This window comes from Patagioenas fasciata, chromosome 2, assembly GCF_037038585.1.
Source record: "Patagioenas fasciata isolate bPatFas1 chromosome 2, bPatFas1.hap1, whole genome shotgun sequence".
In the NCBI taxonomy this organism is placed as follows: domain Eukaryota; kingdom Metazoa; phylum Chordata; class Aves; order Columbiformes; family Columbidae; genus Patagioenas; species Patagioenas fasciata.
In genome coordinates this window covers 721,610-742,322 of record NC_092521.1, presented here as the reverse complement: position 1 = coordinate 742,322, position 20,713 = coordinate 721,610, and the positions used below count along the sequence as shown (strand labels likewise).

Genomic DNA, 20,713 nt, shown 5'->3' with positions numbered 1-20,713 from the left:
TCCCGTGTCCCCCGCCCCCGAGGCCCCGCCCTTCCTCCGGGCACTTCCCGTTCCCGGGTCCCCCCGCCCGGTTTCGGTTTCGTTTCGCTGCCGGGGCGGAGCCCGAGCGCTGCCCGGTGCGTGGGGGGGGCACCTGCCCCGGGGCCTCACCCGGGGGCTGGGGGGCACCAGGGGGTCCCTGGTCCGGGCAGTGGGGGGGGCACGTGGGGCTTGGGGGTCACACGTAGGTGCGTGTTGGGGGTTCCTTGGTACCGGGGGAACACCCCGGGGCTGGGGGGCACCAGGGGGAGCCTGGGCTGGGGAATGGGGGGCGGTACATGGGGTTTGGGTCCTTGGGGGCTCCCTGGGACTCGGGGGGGCAGACTTGGCTGGGATGGGGGCGGGGGGGTGAAGAGGGTTCCGTCCCCCCCAGCTCGTGGAGTGGGGGGCAGGATGGGGATGGGGGGCGCTGGGGGTCTCCCCAACCCGTGTGTGCGCAGATAGGGGGGCGCTGGGGGTCTCCCCATCCCGTGTGTGCGCAGATCGGGATGGGGGGCGCTGGGGGTCTCCCCAACCCGTGTGCACAGATGGGGATGGGGGGCGCTGGGGGTCTCCCCAACCCGTGTGTGCACAGATGGGGATGGGGGGTCCTGGGGGTCTCCCCAACCCGTGTGTGCGCAGATGGAGGCGGGGGCGGTGCTGGAGGTGCGGGGCGCCCCCCCCGGCACCCCCGAGGAGCTGCTGGTCCTGTACTTCGAGAGCCGGCGGCGCTCGGGGGGGGGCCCGGTCCGGAGCTGCCAGCGCCTCGGGCCCCTCCTCTTCCTCACCTTCGAGAGCCAGCGCGGTGAGCGGACTGGGAGCACTGGGACGGACTGGGGGACCCAGCCCCACTGGGACCGCTGGGATGGGACACAATGGGCTCCCTATTGTCACTGGGATGGGGCACAATGGGGTCCCTATTGTCACTGGGAGCACTGGGATGGGGCACAATGGGGTCCCTATTGTCACTGGGAGCACTGGGATGGGGCACAATGGGGTCCCTATTGTCACTGGGAGCACTGGGATTGGTGTGGGGGCACCCAGCCCCACTGGGAGCACTGGGATGAGGCACAATGGGGTCCCTATTGTCACTGAGATGGGGTACAATGGGGTCCCTATTGTCACTGGGAGCACTGGGATGGGGCACAATGGGGTCCCTATTGTCACTGGGAGCACCTGGGATTGGTGTGAGGGGACCCAGCCCCACTGGGAGCACTGGGACGGACTGGGGACCCAGCCCCACTGGGAGCACTGGGATGAGGCACAATGGGGTCCCTATTGTCACTGGGATGGGGCACAATGGGGTCCCTATTGTCACTGGGAGCACTGGGATGGGGCACAATGGGGTCCCTATTGTCACTGGGAGCACTGGGATGGAGCACAATGGGGTCCCTATTGTCACTGGGAGCACTGGGATGGGGCACAATGGGGTCCCTATTGTCACTGGGAGCACTGGGATGGGGCACAATGGGTCCCTATTGTCACTATGGGGTCCCTATTGTCACTGGGAGCGCTGGGAGGGACTGGGGGACCCAGCCCCACTGGGAGCACTGGGATGGGGCACAATGGGGTCCCTGTTCCCACTGGGATCACTGGTATGGGGCACAATGGGGTCCCTATTGTCACTGGGAGCACCTGGGATTGGTGTGGGGGGACCCAGCGCCACTGGGAGCACTGGGATGGGGCACAATGGGGTCCCTGTTCCCACTGGGATCACTGGGATGGGGCACAGTGGGGTCCCTATTGTCATTGGGAGCACTGGGACTGGGCACAATCGGGTCCCTATTGTCACTGGGAGCACTGGCATGGGGCACAATGGGGTCCCTATTGTCACTAGGAGCACTGGGGTTGCTGTGGGTCACCCAGCCCCACCGGGAGCATGGTGGGTGCTGTGCCCCCCGTTTGGCGCAGGGTGACCCCGTGTCCCCCACAGATGCCCAGAACGTGCTGTCCCAGAGCAGCCACCGGCTGGGGGGGCTGGAGCTGGAGGTGCTCCCAGCGCCCCCCTGGGACCCCCGGCACCTGCTGCTGGGGGGCCTGGACCCCCGGACCCCCCCCGAGCGCCTGGAGCCGCTGCTGGAGCCGCTGCTGGGCCGGCCCCGCGGCACCGTCGCCGTGTGCAGGGGCCCCATGGCCGGCACGGCCCTGCTGAGCCTGCGGGACCCCCTGAGCCCCACAGGTGGGACTTGGCGTGGGGGCTGGGGGGGAACGGGGTCCCCTCGCTGTGGGTTGGGGTGCGGGGAGCACTGGGGTGAGGGGTTGAGGTGCTGGGAGCACGGGGATGAGTTGGGGTGCTGGGTTGGGGTGCTGGGAGCACTGGGACAATGGGTTGGGGTGCGGGGAGCACTGGGGTGAGGGGTTGGGGTGCAGGGAGCACTGGGACAATGGGTTGGGGTGCTGGGAGCACTGGGGTGAGGGGTTGGGGTGCGGGGAGCACTGGGGTGAGGGGTTGGCGTGTTGAGAGCACTGGGGTGAGGGGTTGGGGTGCGGGGAGCACTGGGTTGAGGGGTTGGGGTACTGGGAGCACTGGGATGAGTTGGAGTGCTGGGTTGGGGTGCTGGTAGCACTGGGGTGAGGGGTTGGGGTGCGGGGAGCACTGGGATGAGGGGTTGGGGTGCGGGGAGCACTGGGGTGCTGGGTTGGGGTGTGGGGAGCACTGGGTTGAGGGGTTGGGGTGCTGGGAGCACTGGGATGAGTTGGGGTGCTGGGAGCACTGGGGTGAGGGGTTGGGGTGCGGGGAGCACTGGGATGAATTGGGGTGCAGCGATGCAGTACTGTGAGCACTGGGGTGCTGGGTTGGGGTGCTGGGAGCACTGGGGTGCTGTGTTGGGGTTCGGGGCTGCGGTGCTGCCTGGCAGCAGAGCGCTGTTTCGGGGTGCAGTCTGGGGCGTTGCTTGCCCCCGGGACCGTGTTTTGGGGTGCAGGGTCTGTGCTGCTACTTGGCACCGGGGTGGTGTTTTGGGGTGCAGGGCTGGGGAGCAGCACCGGTGCCAGTACAACATTTAGGGGTGCAGGGGTGCAGGGCTGCGGTGCTGCCGTGCGCCAGGATGTGGGTTTGGGGTGCGGGCTCTGTGGCATCGCCCGGCACCCGGGCGCTATTTAGGGGCGCGTGGCTGCGGCGCCGGTGCTGCCGCGGTGTCCCCAGCCCCGCTGTCCCGGCAGAGCTGGCGGCGGCGGAGCAGCGCGCGCAGCGGGGGGGCCCGGGGAGGTCGGCGCTGGCGCTGCTGCGGCTGCCGGAGACCCCCAGCGTGCTGGTGCGCGCGGCGGCGCCGGCGCTGAGCCGCGACCTGCTGGAGCTGTACTTCGAGAACCGGCGCAGCGGCGGCGGCCACGTGCGGGACGTGCGGCTGCTGCCCGGCGCCTCCGCCGCCATCGTCACCTTCCAGGAGCCGGCAGGTGAGCGGGGACGCCGGGGCCGCGCCGGGGGACGCCGGGGAACGTGCTCGGCGCCGCTGCCCGTCCCGTCCCCCCGCAGCGGCGCAGCGGGTGCTGCAGAGGCCACACCGGCTGCAGGAGACGGCGCTGGCGCTCGCCCCACATTACCCGTTCCTGGAGCCGACTCAGGGGGATGCGGGGCCCCCGCTGGACACGGAGCCCCCGCTGGACATGGAGCCCCCGCTGGACATGGATCCCCTGCTGGACACGGAGCCCCTGTTGGACGTGAACCCGCTGGACATGGACCTGCTGGACACGGAGCCCCCACCAGACGTGGTTCCCCCATTGGACCCGGCTCCACCGCCATCCGCGCCCCCCCCTGCACCTGCCAGTCTGGAGGCGGCAGAGCCAGCAGAGCCGCAGGCGTCGAGCCTGGTGCCAGGAGAGCCACCGGCTGCTGTCCCGGAGGGGCCTGGCGATGGGGACGCGACCGGTGACGATGCAGCCGGCGCCGAGGATGTGACCATCACGGGCTGGTGCCAGGAGGGGCCGGCGCAGGACGAGGTGCTGGTGCCGGCGGAGCCGGGGGCCGTGCGGTACCTGCAGCGGCACTACCAGGACCTGCTGGGCAGCATCGCCGACGTGTCCCTGCTGCCGCTGGAGGGGGACGACATCGCCGGCTTCCGGGTGAGTGGCGGGCGGGCGGCTCCCGGCGCCGCGGCGCCGCGGTGAGCGCCTGACCCTGCGGTGCCGTCGGCAGGTGCGCGGGGAGCCGGGCCGGTGCCGCGCGGCCGCCGAGTTCGTGCAGAGCCTGCTGGGCAGCGTGGGCACGCAGACGGTCACCGTGCGCCTCCCCGGCGTGGCGCGGTTCCTGCGGGACAGCGGCGGGCAGAGCGTCCTGCGGCAGCTGGAGCGGCGCTACCAGTGCGTGGTGCAGCTGCACGGCGCCGCCTGGAGCCCCCCGGACCCGCAGGTACCGCCGCGGTGGGGCGGGGCGGGGGGGCCGTGCCGCTCGCTGCCGCACGCGGTGACGCCGGCGCGTCCGCTGCCACCGCAGCTGGAGCTGCTGCCCCCGAGCTACCAATGGGACGCCCTGCCCCACGACCTGCACGATGACACCGACGGGGACGACGGTGACGATGGGGATGGTGACGATGGGGACACCGTTCACTCCAACATCGGTGAGGGGCGGGCGGGCTGCTCCGGTGCCCGCTGTGCTGGGGCCACCGCGGGGGGGGCTGGGGGAGCCGGTTCCCCCTGTGCCGTGATTGGGGCTGGTGCTTGGTGTTGAGGTTGGTGCTGTGGTTGATGCCGCGGTCAGGGCTGTGGGTGACATTTCGGCGGGGCCTAATGTTGGCACCGCAGTTGGGTCTATTGTTAACAACATGGTTGGGTCTGTGGTTGACACCATGGTTGGATCTGTGGTTGACACCACGGTGGGGTCCGTGGTTGACACCGCGGTTGGGTCCATGGTTGACACCACGATTGAGTCCATGGTTGACGTCGCGGTTGGGTCGGTGGTTGACACCGCGGTTGGGTCCATGGTTGACACCACGATTGAGTCCATGGTTGACGTCGCGGTTGGGTCGGTGGTTGACACCGCGGTTGGGTCTATGGTTGACGTCGCGGTTGGGTCGGTGGTTGACACCACAGTTGGGTCGGTGGTTGACACCGTGGTTGGGTCTGCGGTTGACACCACGGTTGGGTCTATGGTTGACATCGCAGTTGGTTCTATGGTTGACACCACAGTTGGGTTGTCGCCGTGGTTGGGGCTGTGGTTGACACCACGGTTGGGTCTGTGGTTGACACCACAGTTGGGTCTGTGGTTGTCACCGTGGTTGACGCTGCGGTTGACGCTGTGGTTGGGTCTGTGGTTGACGCCGCAGTTGGGCCTGCAGTTGACACCGTGGTTGGATCTGTGGTTGATACAGTGGTCAGGGTTGTGGTTGATGCCGCGGTTGGGTATATGGTTGACACCGTGGTTGGGTCTGTGAGTGACATCGTGGTGGGGCCTAATGTTGACGCCACAGTTGGGTCTATGGTTGACATCACGGTTGGGTCTGCGGTTGACACCACGGTTGGGTCTGCGGTTGACACCACGGTTGGGTCCGTGGTTGACACCACAGTTGGGTCTGTGGTTGACACCACGGTTGGGTCAATGGTTGACGTCGCGGTTGGGTCCATGGTTGACACCACGGTTGGGTCTGTGGTTGACGTCGCGGTTGGGTCTGTGGTTGTCACCATGGTTGGGTTTGTGGTTGTCACCATGGTTGGGGCTGTGGTTGAAGCCGTGGTTGGGGCTGTGGTTGACACCACAGTTGGGTCTGTGGTTGTTGCCGTGGTTGACACTGTAGTTGGGTCTGTGGTTGATGCTGCGATTGGGTCTGTGGTTGATGCTGCAGTTGGGGCTGCGGTTGACACCACGGTTGGGTCTGTGGTTGATACAGTGGTCAGGGTTGTGGTTGACGCCACGGTTGGGTATATGGTTGATGCCACGGTTGGGTCTACAGTTGACGCCACAGTTGGGTCTGCGGTTGATGCCATGGTTGGGTCCATGGTTGATGCCGCGGTCAGGGCTGGCGTTGGTGCCGTGGCGGTGCCGGCACTGACCCCCATCTCCCCGGCAGAGGAGATCAAGGAGCTGCTGGCCGCTCTGCGTCCCGGCGAAGCCGCCGGCGATGGGGCCGCCCCACTGCCCCTCGGCGACGCGGCCATGGAGGAGGAGCCCGAGGCCGATCCCGGCGCCGGTGGCGACGCGGGGGCGGAGGAGGAGGCGCAGCTGGCGCTGGCGGTGCAGCGCTCCATGGACAGCTCGTGGAGCGAGGACGAGGAGCTGGCGCGCGCCACCGCGCTGTCCCTGCGCTGCCGGCGCCGCCAGGAGGAGGAGGAGGACGACGAAGCGGCCGCGGCGCTGCTGGCGGCACTGGAGGCATCCCTGGAGGAGGCTGCGGCGGCGGCGGACGCGGCGCAGGTGACGCTGTTCTGCGCCTTCGAGCGGGACGCGGCGGCGGCGCCGCAGGAGCTGGAGCGGGCGCTGTGCCGGCGGCTGCGGGCGCGGGAGCTGGCGAGCGAGCGGCTGCGGGCGCTGCCGGGCGCCGTGCGGCCCTGGCTGGCGCTGCTGCAGCGCCGCCACGCCGTGCGCCTGGACCTGCGCGCCGGCGCCGCCACGCTGCGCGGCTTCGCCGAGTACACCGCGCCCGCCGCCCGCGACCTGGCGCGCCTGCTGCGGCGCCTGCCCGAGCACCCCGCCCCCGCCACCGCGCACTGGGTGCGCTGGGACCGCGGCGGCACCGCCGTCCCCTACGGCCCCGAGGCCGCGGCGCTGCTGGAGCGCGCGTGGCAGCGCCGGGAGCGCCGGCTGGAGCTGCTGCTGGACGGGCGGCCCGTCGCCGTCGACCTGCGGCGCATGGAGGAGCTGGACGTCGGCACCGCCGCCACCGCCGCCGTGTCCCGCAGCTGCCCCCCCGCCGGCCCTCTCGGTGCGTGCGGCCGCCCCGGCGCTGCCCCCCCGCCGCGAGGCGGTGCCGCGGCGCTCACCGGGGCCGTGTGCGGCAGGGCCGGAGGCGCCGGCGCCGGAGGACGAGGTGCGGCTGCTACCGCTGCCCGAGGACTCTCCCGAGTTCCGCGACGCCGTCGCCCACTTCTACGGCACGCTGGACGAGCTCGGCGGCTCCATCGCCGTGGTGCAGGTGGGCGGCGGCGGCACCGCGGGCGCGGGAAGGCGCGGTGAGCCCGGCTGAGCGCCCGCGGTGCCGCGCAGGTGCAGAAGCTGATCCACCCGCTGCTCTACGAGCAGTACCGGCTCAAGAAGGGCAGCATGGAGCGCGCCGGCGCCGCCGGCACCGCCGTGGAGCGCGTCCTGTTCCACGGCACCACCCGCAGCGCCAGCCGCGAGATTTGCCTGCACGGCTTCAACCGCAGCTTCTGCGGCAGGAACGGTGCGGACCGGGGGGAAACGCCGCGTTTTGGGGCTGGAATCGGGGATTTTGGGCGAAATTGGGGGTTGGTGGGGGGTGAACCTGGGGTTTTTCCGTGGGTGGAATGAGGGTTCTTGAGGGTGGGGCTGGGGGCTTCGGGGGGGGAAACTGCGACTTCTTGGGGGTGAAATTGGGGATTTTGGGGGTGAAATTGGGGTTTTTTTGGGGGGTGAAACTGGGATTGTTGGGGGTGAAATTGGGGGGGTCACGGATGAAATTGGGGTTCCTTGGGGTGTGAAATTGGGGTTTTTTTGGGTGTGAAATTGGGATTTTTTGGGGGGCTGAAATTGGGAATTTTGGGTGTGAAATTGGGGATATTTTGGGGGGTGAAATTGGAGATTTTTGGGGGGGTTGAAATTGGGGCTTTTTGGGGGGCATGAAATTGGGGTTTTTGGGGGTGAAATTGGGGTTTTTTTGGGGGTAAAACTGGGATTGTTGGGGGTGAAATTGTGGGGTTCACGGATGAAATTGGGGTTTTTTTGGGTGCGAAATTGGGGTTTTTGGGGGCAAAATTGGGGATATTTTGGGGGGTGAAATTGGGGTTTTTTGGGGGGTGAAATTGCGGGGTTCACAGATGAAATTGGGGTTTTTTTGGGTGCAAAATTGGGGTTTTTTTGGGTGAGAAATTTGGGTTTTTTGGGGGGTGAAATTGGGGATTTTGGGTGTGAAATTGGGGATATTTTGGGGGGTGAAATTGGGGGTTTTGGGGGTGAAATTGGGCATTTTTGGGGGTGAAATTGGGGGGTGAAATTGGGGATTTTGGGGGTTAAATCGGGGATTTTTGGGGGTAAAATTAGGGGGTTCATGGATGGAATTGGGGTTTTTTTGGGTGCGAAATTGGGGTTTTTTGGGGGATGAAATTGGGGATTTTGGGGGTGAAATTGGGGTGTTTTTTGGGGTAAAACTGGGATTGTTGGGGGTGAAATTGTGGGGTTCACGGATGAAATTGGGGTTTTTTTGGGTGCGAAATTGGGGATTTTGGGGGCAAAATTGGGGATATTTTGGGGGGTGAAATTGGGGTTTTTTGGGGGGTGAAATTGCGGGGTTCACAGATGAAATTGGGGTTTTTTTGGGTGCAAAATTGGGGTTTTTTGGGGGGTGAAATTGGGGATTTTGGGTGTGAAATTGGGATTGTTGAGGGTGAAATTGGGGATATTTTGGGGGGTGAAATTGGAGATTTTGGGGGGGTTGAAATTGGGGCTTTTTGGGGGCATGAAATTGGGGGTTTTGGGGGTGAAACTGGGGATTTTTGAGAGTGAAATTGGGGGGTGAAATTGGGGATTTTGGGGGTGAAATTGGGGATTTTTGGGGTTGAAATTGGGGTTTTTTTGGGGGTAAAACTGGGATTGTTGGGGGTGAAATTGGGGGGGGTCACGGATGAAATTGGGGTTTTTTTGGGTGCGAAATTGGGATTTTTTGGGGGGGTGAAATTGGGGGTTTTGGAGGTGAAATTGGGGATTTTGGGGGTTAAATTGGGGATTTTTGGAGGTGAAATTGGAATTTTTGGGGTGAAATGGGAGTTTTTGGGTGTGAAATTGGGGGGTGAAACTGGGATTTTGGGGGGTGAATGGGGGTTTTGGGGTGGAATGGGGGTTTGGGGGTGAAATTGGGATTTTGGGGGTGAACCTGGGGGTTTTGGGGGTGAAATGGGGGATTTTTGAGAGTGAAATTGGGGATTTATGGGGGTGAAATTGGGATCTTTTGGGGTGTGAAGTTGGGATTTTTGAGAGTGAAGTTGGGTATTTTGGGGCGGATGAAATCGGGGTTTTTAAGGGGGAAATTTGGGATTTTTGAGGGTGAAATTGGATATTTTTGGGGGGTGAAATCGGGGTTTTGGTTGTGAAATGGGGGATTTATTGGGGTGCGAAATTGAGATTTTTAGGGGGGATGAAATGAGGGTTTTGGGGTTGAAATTGGGGATCTTTGGGCCTGAGGTTGGGACGTTTTGGGAGTGAAATTGGGGATTTTTGGGGTGCAGTGAGTTTGGGGTGGAATGGGGTTGGGGGGTCAGTGGGGGTTTTTGGCGTGGGATGGTTTGGTGTGGGGTGGTTTGGTGTGGGGTGGTTTGGTGTGGGATGGTTTGGCGTGGGGTGGTTTGGTGTGGGGTGGTTTGGTGTGGGATGGTTTGGCGTGGGGTGGTTTGGTGTGGGGTGGTTTGGCGTGGGGTGGTTTGGTGTGGGATGGTTTGGCGTGGGGTGGTTTGGTGTGGGGTGGTTTGGCGTGGGGTGGTTTGGTGTGGGATGGTTTGGCGTAGGGTGGTTTGGTGTGGGGTGGTTTGGTGTGGGGTGGTTTGGTGTGGGGTGGTTTGGTGTGGGGTGGTTTGGTGTGGGGTGGTTTGGTGTGGGATGGTTTGGCGTGGGGTGGTTTGGCGTGGGGTGGTTTGGTGTGGGGTGGTTTGGTGTGGGGTGGTTTGGTGTGGGATGGTTTGGTGTGGGGTGGTTTGGTGTGGGATGGTTTGGTGTGGGATGGTTTGGCGTGGGATGGTTTGGCGTGGGGTGGTTTGGCGTGGGGTGGTTTGGCGTGGGGTGGTTTGGCGTGGGGTGGTTTGGCGTGGGATGGTTTGGCGTGGGGTGGTTTGGCGTGGGGTGGTTTGGTGTGCAATGGGTTTGGCGTGGGGTGGTTTGGCGTGGGGTGGTTTGGCGTGGGGTGGTTTGGCGTGGGATGGTTTGGCGTGGGATGGTTTGGCGTGGGGTGGTTTGGCGTGGGATGGTTTGGTGTGGGGTGGTTTGGCGTGGGGTGGTTTGGCGTGGGGTGGTTTGGCGTGGGATGGTTTGGTGTGGGATGGTTTGGCGTGGGATGGTTTGGTGTGGGGTGGTTTGGTGTGCAATGGGTTTGGCGTGGGGTGGTTTGGCGTGGGGTGGTTTGGCGTGGGGTGGTTTGGCGTGGGGTGGTTTGGCGTGGGATGGTTTGGCGTGGGGTGGTTTGGCGTGGGGTGGTTTGGCGTGGGGTGGTTTGGCGTGGGGTGGTTTGGCGTGGGGTGGTTTGGCGTGGGATGGTTTGGTGTGGGATGGTTTGGCGTGGGATGGTTTGGTGTGGGGTGGTGTGGTGTGCAATGGGTTTGGCGTGGGGTGGTTTGGCGTGGGGTGGTTTGGCGTGGGGTGGTTTGGCGTGGGGTGGTTTGGTGTGCAATGGGTTTGGCGTGGGATGGTTTGGCGTGGGATGGTTTGGTGTGGGATGGTTTGGTGTGGGGTGGTTTGGCGTGGGGTGGTTTGGCGTGGGGTGGTTTGGTGTGGGATGGTTTGGTGTGGGATGGTTTGGTGTGGGATGGTTTGGTGTGGGATGGTTTGGTGTGGGGTGGTTTGGCGTGGGGTGGTTTGGCGTGGGGTGGTTTGGCGTGGGGTGGTTTGGCGTGGGGTGGTTTGGTGTGCAATGGGTTTGGCGTGGGGTGGTTTGGTGTGGGATGGTTTGGTGTGGGATGGTTTGGCGTGGGGTGGTTTGGCGTGGGGTGGTTTGGTGTGGGGTGTTTGCCGTGGGGTGGTTTGATGTGCAATGGGTTTGGTGTGGGGTGTTGGCGTGGGGTGGTTTGGCGTGGGGTGGTTTGATGTGCAATGGGTTTGGCGTGGGGTGTTTGCCGTGGGGTGTTTGCCGTGGGGTGTTTGCCGTGGGGTGTTTGCCGTGGGGAGCCTGGTGACGGCTGGTGCCGCAGCGGCGCTCTATGGGCTCGGCGTGTACTTCGCGGCGCGCGCGGCGCTCTCGGCCCTGGACCGGTTCTCCCCGCGCGGCCCCGACGGCTCCAAGTTCGTGTTCGTGGCCAAGGTGCTGACCGGGGCGTTCGCGGCGGGGGCGCCGGGGCTGCGCGTGCCCCCCCCCCGGCCCGGCCCCGGGCCCCCCCGGCGCTTCGACAGCGTGGTGGACGACCCGCGCCGCCCCGCCATCTTCGTCATCTTCAACGACACCCAGGCCTACCCGCTCTACCTCATCACCTGCCGCCACCGCGGGGACCCCCCCGCGGCCCCCCAGCCCCACGAGCCCACCTGAGCACCCCAAACCCGCCTGGGTCCCCCCAAACCCACCTGAGCACCCCAAACCCGCCTGGGCTGCCCCGAGCCCACCTGAGCACCCCAAACCCGCCTGGGTCCCCCCAAACCCACCTGAGCACCCACAAACCCACCTGGGTCCCCCTGAGCACCCCAAACCCCCCTGATGCCCCCTGAGCCCCCCAAATCCTCTGAGCCCCATTGATACCCCCTGAGCACCCCCAAACCCCTCCAGGGCCTCCCCAGCCCCCCGAGCCCATCTGAGCACCCCAAACCCCCCTGGGCCCCCCTGATGTCTCCTGAACCCACCTGATGCCTCCTGAGCCCCCTCAAACCCCCCCGAGCCCCCCCATGCCCCCTGAGCACCCCCAAACCCCCTGAGCCCACCTGAGCCCCCGACCCCTCAAGACCCCCCCTACGAGCCCTCCCTGAACCCCTCTAAGGCCTCTGACCCACCCTGAGCCCCCACAAACCCTCCTGAGCCCCCCCCAGACCCTCCCCAGATCCCCCCAAGCCCTCCTGAGCCCCCCTAAACCCCCCCAACCCCCCCTGAACCCACCGGAAGCCTCCTGATCCCCCCCCCCCCGAGCCCCCCTGCTCCCCTGAACCCCCCATAGCCCCCTACTCCCCCCTTACCCACCCTGAGCCCCCCCAACCCTCCTGACCCCCCTAAGTCCCCCCAGATCCCCCCAAGCCCCCTTGAGCCCCCGAGCACCCCTGACCCACCCTGAACCCCCCCACACCCCCTGAGTCCCCCAGACCCGCGGCATCGCCAGCCCTGCTGGGGGGCACCGGGGCCCCCAATGCGCCCTGGGGGGTTTGGGGTCTGGGGGCTCCCCAATGGGGCTCAGGCCGTGGGGGGTCCCACCCGGAGGCCGCTCTGCCCCCCCGAGATGGGGGGGGCTCAGGGACACCAGTGCGATTCGGGTGAAACGGAATAAAGGTGCAGCTCTACCCCGTGTCCCCGGGGGGGTGCGGGTTGGGGTCCCCGAGCTGCCCCACGGTCCCTTTGGGCTCATCCCGTGTCTGGGGACACGGGCCCCCAGCTTCTCCCCCCAGCTTCGTCCCCACCAGGTTCGTCCCCCCCAGGCTCGTCCCCCCATGCCGGGGTTGGTCCCTCGGGGGGGTCCCCGGGCCGGGCTGCGCCGGGTTTATTCTTCCCCCCCCCGCTCCCCGCTGCCCTTGGGCCCCCCGCCCCAGAACATGTGGCCCCGGGGCGGGATCGGGCCCTTCCTGCCCCCCCGGGCGGGGCGCGGCCGCTCGGCTCTGCGGTTTGGCACCGCGGTTTGGCACCGGGTTTGGCAGCAACGGGAACGGGCCGGAATGTTCCTTCCCCTGCTGCCGTTAACCCTGCCCGTGCTGCTGCCCCCCTGCCCGCCCTGCCTGCCCTGCCCGCCCTGCCCGCCCTGCCCGCCCTGCCTGCCCTGCCCGCCCTGCCCGCCCTGCCCGCCCCAGCCCCGGGCTGGCCCCATGGCGGGGGCAGCGGGCCGGGATGGGGACGGGACCGGGGACACCCCACGGCATCGCCCCATGGCTGGCAGGGTGTCCGGTGGGTGCGGGGGACACGCCGGGGGGACAGGGGGCACACGGGGTGCAGGGGACACACGGGGTACAGGGGACACGCGGGGGGACAGGAGACACACGGAATGCAGGGGACACGCGGGGGGACACGCGGGGTGCAGGGGACACACGGGGGAACAGGGTACACACGGGGGTACAGAGGACACGAGGGGTGCAAGGGACACGCGGGGTACAGGGGACGCGCGGGGGGACAGGGGACACACGGGGTACAGGGAACACACGGAGTGCAGGGGACACACGGGGTACAGGGAACACACAGAGTGCAGGGGACACGCGGGGTGCAGGGGACACGCGGGTGGACAGGGGACACAGGGGGGCGCAGGGGACACGCGAGGTGCAAGGGACCTGCGGGGTGCAGAGGACACGCGGGGAGACAGGGGACACACGGGGGTACAGGGGACACGCGGGATGCAAGGGACACGCGAGGTGCAGGGGACACGCGGGGGCACAGGGGACACACGGGGTACAGGAGACACACGGAATGCAGGGGACACGCGGCGTGCAGGGGACACACGGGGGTACGGGGGACACGCGGGGTGCAAGGGACACGCGGGGGGACAGGGAACACGCGGGGTGCAGGGACACGGGGACCTGGGACAGGGTGGCAGAGCCAGACAGGGTTCGGGCCGGCAGGAGCGGTGGCTTCTCCAGGGACAGCCCTGTCCCCAAAGCCCTGTCCACCCAGTCCTGTCCCCCCCAGCCCTGTCCCCAAAGCCCTGTCCAGCCAGTCCTGTCCCCTCCCAGCCCTGTTCCCCCAGCCCTGTCCCCAAAGCCCTGTGTCCCCCCAGCCCTGTCCCCCCAGTCCTGTCCCTTCCCCCGCCATGTCCCCCCAGCCCCGTGTCCCATCGGCCCTGTCCCACTTGCCCTGTCCCCCCCAGTCCTGTCCCCTCCCAGCCCTGTCCTCAAAGCCCTATGTCCCCCCAACCCCTGTCCCCCCACTCCTGTCCCCCAGCTCTGCCCCCCCAGCCCCCTCCTCCCACCCCCGTACCCCCACAGCCCTGTGTCCCCCCAGCCCTCTGTTCCCCCAGCTCTGTGTCCTCAGCTCTGTGTCCCCCCAGCCCTGTCCCCCCACCCCTGTGCCCCACAGCCCTGTGTCCCCCCAGCCCTGTGTTCCCCCAGCTCTGTGTCCCCAGTTCTGTGTCCCCCCACCCCTGTGCCCCCCCAGCCCTGTGTCCCCGCTGCCGGGCCCGATCCCGGCGTCCCGCATCCCCCCGGCGGGGTGGTCCCGGTGGCAGCGGGAGGGCCGGGGGGGGTCTGTCCCCTCCTCCCCTGCGGGGGTGTCCCCAGCCCCGGGGGTTGCAGAAGGGGTGTCCCCGTGACGTCACGGCCCCCCCGCGAGGCTGGGGACAGTCCCCGTGACCCGCCGTCCCCGGGGGGGTGCGGTGGCGGCTGCCGGGGCCAGCCCGGTGCCACCGGTGCCAAGCGAGCCGGACCTTTGTCCCCTGGCCCCGAGGGGCCCGTGGGGCCGAGCGCCACGCTGAAAGGGCCCCTTTGTCCCCGCTCCTGGCGAGCGGTGTCACTCGCCGCTCCGGTGCCGGGGCCCGCACGTGACGGCGGCCGAGCCTGGGGACCCGGGGGACATCGCGGGGCCGGGCAGGGGACACACGGTGAGCGGCTGCCGGGGCGCCCGGGGGTCCCGCACCCCTGGGGACACCGGCGGTGACAACTGCCCTGGGGGCTGCGGCGGGAGCTGGGACGCGGGGGGCTGGGGGGCTGTGCCGGGGCTCCGTGTGTCCGGGAGGCACCGGGAGACACTGGGGGGCATCGGGAAGCACTGGAAGTACTGGGAGACACTGGGAGGTGCCGGGAGGCGCTGGGGGGCATCAGGAAGCACTGGAAGTACTGGGAGACACTGGGAGGTACCGGGAGACACTGGGGGGCATCGGGAAGCACTGGAAAGTACTGGGAGACACTGGGAGGTGCTGGGAGGCACTGGGGGGCATCGGGAAGCACTGGAAAGTACTGGGAGACACTGGGAGGTGCTGGGAGGCACTGGGGGGCATCGGGAAGCACTGGAAAGTACTGGGAGGTGCCGGGAAGCACCGGGATGTGCTGGGAGGCACTGGGAACCATGACGAAGCACTGGGGGGCGCTGGGGGGCATCAGGTAGCACTGGGAAGTACTGGGAGGTGCTGGGAAGCACTGGAATGTGCTGGGAGGCACTGAGAGACATCAGGAAGTACTGGGAGACACCAGGAGGCACTGGGAGGCATCAGGAAGTACTGGGAGGTACCGGGAAGCACTGGGATGTGCTGGGAGGCACTGGGAGGCATCAGGAAGTACTGGAAAGTACTGGGAGACACTGGGAAGTACTGGGAGACACTGGGAGGTGCTGGGAAGCACCGAAATGCACTGGGAGGTACCGAAGCACTGGGGGGCATCGGGAATCACTGGAAAGTATTGGGAGACACTGGGAGGTGCTGGGAAGCACCGGGAGACGTCAGGAAGTACTGGGAGACACCGTGAGGGATCAGGAATCACTGGGGCCACTGGGAGGCATCAGGAAGCGCTGGGGGCACTGGGGGGCACTGGGAGGCATCAGGAAGTGCTGGGGGGCACTGGGGGGCACTGGGAGGCATCAGGAAGCATTGGAGGGCACTGGGAGGGATCAGGAAGCACTGGGGGCACTGGGAGGGATCAGGAAGCACTGGGGGCACTGGGAGGCATCAGGAAGCACTGGGGGGCATTGGGAAGCACTGGGGACACTGGGAGGTGTGGGGGTGATGTGTAGGTGTGTTGGCACAGGTGGGGAGCATCCTCCTGGGTGCCGTGGGGCAAAGTTTGGTCACCTGTGGGGATGGGTGCTGTGGGGTGCCAGGCAGGTGTGGGGTGCACTGGGGACACAGCACCCAGTTGGATGAGACCGGCACAGGGATGGGGCTGAGCGGAGACCCCGGCACCCCCAGCACCCCCGGCACCTGGCAGAGCTGAGTGTGAGTGTGAGTGCATGCTGGCACGGGTGTGCACGCCGTGTCTGTCCCTGTGTGTGCTGGTGTGTGCGGGCACGGGGGGCTGCACACGCGTGTTCAGCCCGGTACACGTCTGCACATCTGTGTGCGTGTTCGCCTGTGGCAATGGGGCTGTGCACAGCAGGCGGGCACGTGTGTGTGCAGGCGTGTGCGGGCGTGTACGTGTGTGCACGTGTGCCTGAGTATGTGTGCAAGTTTGTGCATATGTGCATGCATCTACATGTGTGACTGCAAGTGTGTGCATGTGTGAATGTGTGTGTGCATGGGCATTACTGTGCGCATGGCATGTCTGTGCATGAGTGTGTGTGTGCGTGCATGTGTGCATGCATGGGCATTAATGTGTGCATGGCGTGTCTGTGCATGAGTGTGTGTGTGCATGCGTGTGCATCTGTGTGCATGCATGTGCATATGTGTGCATGTGTGTGCATGCGTGCATGCATCTATGTGTGCTTGTGGGTGCATGCATCTCTATCTGTGTGCATGCATGTGCACTAATGTGTGCATGGCATGTCTGTGCATGAGTGTATGTGTGTGCATATGTGTGCACACATGTCTGCGTGCTTGTGGGTGCATGCATCTATATCCGTGTGCATGCATGTACATGTGCCTGTGGGTGTGTGCATCTATGTCTGTGTGCGTGCATATGTGCATGCATGTGCATTAATGTGTGCATGGCATGTCTGTGCATGAGTGTGTGTGTGTGCATGCGTGTGCATCTGTGTGCATGTGTGCATGCATGTCTGTGTGCTTGTGGGTGAATGCATCTGTACCTGTGTGCATGCATGTGCATTACTGTGTGCATGTCATGTCTGTGCATGAGTGTATGTGTGCATGCGTGTGCATGTGTGCATATGTGTGTATGCATGTACGTGTGCATGGCATGTCTGTGTATGAGTGTATGTGTGTGCATGTGTGTGCATGTGTGTGCATGTGTGCATGCATGTGTGTGTGCACATGGGTGCATGCATCTATATCCGCGTGCATGTGTGTGCATGCATCTACGTGTGCATGTGTGTGCATACACGTGCACATACGTGTGTGCACGTGCGTGTGTGTGCACGCATGTCTGTGCATCTGCACACGCGTGCAGCTCTGTTCTGTGCTCATGCGTGTACCTTCAGGTGGGTGTGCACGTGTGTGCCCGGGCACTCGCACCCGAACATGCCACAGGGCACCCAGGGCTCCGTGCCACCAGGCACCCAGGGCTCCGTGTCACCAGGCACCCAGGGCTCCGTGCCACCAGGCACCCAGGGCTCCGTGTCACCAGGCACCCAGGGCTCCGTGCCCCTGCACAGGCTCCGCGCCACTGCACCAGCTCCGCGCGGCTCCGGGCACTGGGGGGCAGCCAGAACTGTCCCCTGTTCCCAGCACCATCCCATTCCCAGCACCATCCCCTGTCCCCAGCACTGGCCCCTGTTCCCAGCACTGGCCTCTGTTCCCAGCACTGGCCCCATTCCCAGCTCCATTCCCGGTTGCCAGAACCATCCTGTTCCCAGCTCCATTCCCGGTTCCCAGCACCATCCTGTTCCCAGCTCCATTCCCGGTTCCCAGCACTGGCCCTGGGCGCAGGCAGGGGCAGGCACGGAGCGGGCAGGGGGTGGGCAGGGGCAGACACGGGGCAGGCAGGGTGCAGGAAGGGGCAGGCAGGGGCGGGCAGGGTGCAGGAAGGGGCAGGCAGGGGCGGGCAGGGTGCAGGAAGGGGCAGGCAGGGGCGGGCAGGGTGCAGGCAGGGAGCGGGCAGGGGCCGGCAGAGTGCGGGCAGGGGCGGGCAAGAGCAGGCAGGGGGCGGGCAGGGGCAGGCAGGAGCAGGCAGGGGCGGACAGGGGCAGTCAGGGGGCGGGCAAGAGCAGGCAGGGGGCGGGCAGGGGGCAGCAGCTGTGCCGGTAGGGGGCGCGGGGGCCGCGTGGCGGGTGAGCCGGTTCCCTCCGTCATCCCCTGCGGCTCACGTGGCCGCGGCTGCGGCAGCAGCAGCCGGTAATGGTGCTGGTAACGGTGCTGGTAATGGTGCTGGTAACGGTGCTGGCAATGGCGCTGCCCGCACGGCTGCCCGGCAATGGCGCTGCCCGGCAATGGCGCTGCCCGGCAATGGCGCTGCCCGCACGGCTGCCGGCTCCTCCTGCCGCCCCAGCGCTCTGCCCACGGCACAGGCAGCCAGGCGTGGTGGGGGGGATGGAGCCGGCGCCCCCTCGTGCCCACGCCGTGGGTCGCTGTCACCATTCGGCATCACCGCCCCGGGGCCTCCCCGCGGTGTCCCCAGCGTCCCGGTGCCGCAGGCAGGCGGAGCGAGGGCGGCTGCGCCGGCGGCAGGAACGGGGTCATGCGGGGGGAGGCCGGGGCTGCACGGTGCTGTACGGTGCCGCACGGCGCTGCGCGGTGCTGTACGGTGCCACACGGCGGTGCACGGTGCCGTACGGTGCCACACGGCGGTGCACGGTGCCGTACGGTGCCGTACGGTGCCGCACAGCGCTGCACGGTGCCGTACGGTGCTGCACGGCGCTGTACGGTGCCGCACGCCGCCGCACGGTGCTGTGCGCTGCCACACGGCGCCGCACGGTGCTGCACGGTGCTGTACGGTGCTGTACGGTGCTACCGGCGGCCGCGGCACCGGGAGCGCGTGCTGGCGTGCACGGGGGGGCGAACACCCGGCCCGGCGGGGATGGCGGTGATGGCGGTTGTGCGGGGGGGGGTGCAGGGTGAACAGGCAAGGCCCAAACCCCACCCTGCTAGGGCACTGGGAGCACTCGTCCGGTTAACCCTTCCCACGCTGGGAGCGCTGGTCCGGTTAACCCTTCCCACACTTGGAGCACTGGTCAGGTTAACACTTCCCACGCTGGGAGCACTGGATGCACTGGGAGCACTGGTGGGGGTTAACCCCCTGCTGGCGGCACTGGGAGCACTGGTGGGAGTTAACCCTTCCCATGCTGGCAGCACTGGTCGGTTCCCCCTGCATTGGGAACACTGGTTGGTTCCCCTGCCGAGTGCACTGGGAGCACTGGTTAGTTCTCCCTGCTGGCTGCACTGGTGGGCTCCCCACTGGCTGCACTGGGAGCACTGGTCGGCTCCCCGCCGGCTCCACTGGGTGCACTGGTCGGTTCCCCCACTGGGAGCACTGGTCGGCTCCCCGGCGGCTGCACTGGGAGCACTGGTCGGCTCCCTGTCGGCTCCACTGGGAACACTGGTCGGCTCCCCGCTGGGAGTACTGATCGGTTCCACCACTGGGAGCACTTGTCGGCTCCTCGCTGGGAGCACGGGGAGCACTGGTCGGTTCCCCGGCGGCTGCCGCGGCCCGTGGGCGGGTGTGGGTGCGGGTGCGGAGCCGAGATACGCGCCCCCCTCCCTCCCCGCCCCGCCCCCCGCCGCTGCGGAGCGGAACCGGAGCCGGTGCGGGCGGAGCCGCCGCTGCCGCTGCTGCAGCCCCGGTGCGGGCGGAGCCGCCGCTGCAGCCCCCGCTGCCGGTGCGGCCCCCGGTGCGGGCGGAGCTCCCGGTGCAGCCCCCGCTGCCGCAGCCCCCCCGGTCATGCCCGCCCGGCGCGTCCCGGCGGACAGCGCGGCGCTGGGTGAGCCGGGGGTGCGGGGGGTGCAGAGGGGTCTGTGCAGCACGGGGGGGCTGGGGGTGCAGAGGGGTCTGTGCAGCACGGGGGGGCTGGGGGAGCGGAGGGGTCTGTGCAGCACGGGGGGGCGGGGGGTGCAGAGGGGTCTGTGCAGCACGGGGGGGCTGGGGGAGCGGAGGGGTCTGTGCAGCACGGGGGGGCTGGGGGTGCAGAGGGGTCTGTGCAGCACAGGGGGCTGGGGGTGCAGAGGGGTCTGTGCAGCACGGGGGGGCTGGGGGTGCAGAGGGGTCTGTGCAGCACGGGGGGCTGGGGGTGCAGAGGGGTCTGTGCAGCACGGGGGGCTGGGGGTGCAGAGGGGTCTGTGCAGCACGGGGGGCTGGGGGTGCAGAGGGGTCTGTGCAGCACGGGGGGCTGGGGGTGCAGAGGGGTCTGTGCAGCACGGGGGGGCTGGGGGTGCAGAGGGGTCTGTGCAGCACAGGGGCTTGTGGGGCAGGCGCTGGGGGGCTGAGGCTGGTTCAGGCAGCGCGTCCCTGGGGAGAGGGGGACAGCGTGGGGGGCTCGGGGTGGGGGTGCCACGGGCGCTGTGGGTCAGGCCTGGGGTGCGGGGGCTGTGTGGGGCCGGGGGCTGCGGGGGGACGCGGGGATGGGGCCGGTGAGTCCGGCCTGGCACGGGCACGTGCGGCGCTGCCGGCCCCACGGTCACCCCACGGTCACCCCACAGTCACCCCACGGTCACCCCACAGTCACCCCACGGTCACCCCACAGTCACCCCACGGTCACCCCACGGTCACCCCACGGTCACCCTACACCCGCGTGCCCACCCCCACGCTCGGCTGCTTGGCTGGGGGCAGGTTGTCCCCACTCCGGTCCCTGCGCGGCCCCCGGGGGTTTTGGCTGCAATGGCCCAGCCCCCCCGAGCCGGGAACCCGCGGTTTGGAGCTTCTGCAAATGGCGCCTCGGCAGCGCCAACGCCGGGGGAGCGCACCGGGGGGGCCCCGCGGGGTTTGTCCGCGCCCCCCGGGACCGGCGGGGGCGGTGACCCGGCCTCGCTGCCCGGTGCCGAGCGGTGCGGGGCCCGGGTGGAAAATAACCGGAGCTGGTGTCACCGCGGCGGCTGTGGCGGTGCCGGGGTGGCGGAGGCGGTGCCGCGCTGGCGGAGGTGGTGCCGGGGTGGCGGTGGCAGTGCCGCGATGGCGGTGCCGCGATGGCGGAGGCGGTGCCGGGGTGGCGATGGCGGTGCCACGATGGTGGTGGCGGTGCCGGGG

General features: G+C 67.3%; 1 protein-coding gene across 3 annotated transcripts; it reads left to right on the top strand.

Moving 5' to 3' along the window:
- Window positions 1-7: 7 nt before the first annotated feature.
- Window positions 8-12,301, top strand: PARP10 (poly(ADP-ribose) polymerase family member 10). Of its 3 annotated transcripts, XM_071803713.1 has the most exons (12): window positions 8-116; window positions 661-823; window positions 1,952-2,197; window positions 3,181-3,414; window positions 3,494-4,080; window positions 4,154-4,366; window positions 4,451-4,574; window positions 6,021-6,872; window positions 6,949-7,082; window positions 7,154-7,331; window positions 11,127-11,441; window positions 11,482-12,301. In XM_071803713.1, exons 2-12 carry the CDS (start codon window positions 661-663, stop codon window positions 11,493-11,495), a joined length of 3,060 nt encoding a protein of 1,019 aa, XP_071659814.1. In that variant the 5' UTR covers window positions 8-116; the 3' UTR covers window positions 11,496-12,301. The 3 variants fall into 3 exon arrangements, with proteins under 3 accessions (XP_071659814.1, XP_071659813.1, XP_065686254.1); XM_071803712.1 differs by having other exon boundaries at window positions 7,190-7,331; window positions 11,127-12,301; XM_065830182.2 differs by lacking the exon at window positions 11,482-12,301 and having other exon boundaries at window positions 11,017-11,399.
- Window positions 12,302-20,713: the final 8,412 nt, after the last annotated feature.

Coding starts and splice junctions, on each gene's coding strand:
- PARP10 (XM_071803712.1), top strand. CDS start 661: ATGGAGGCGGGGGCGGTGCTGGAGGTGCGGGGCGCCCCCCCCGGCACC. Junction 4,367..4,450: donor GGAGCCCCCCGGACCCGCAG/GTACCGCCGCGG, acceptor CTGCCACCGCAG/CTGGAGCTGCTGCCCCCGAG. Junction 7,332..11,126: donor CAGCTTCTGCGGCAGGAACG/GTGCGGACCGGG, acceptor TTCGTGGCCAAG/GTGCTGACCGGGGCGTTCGC.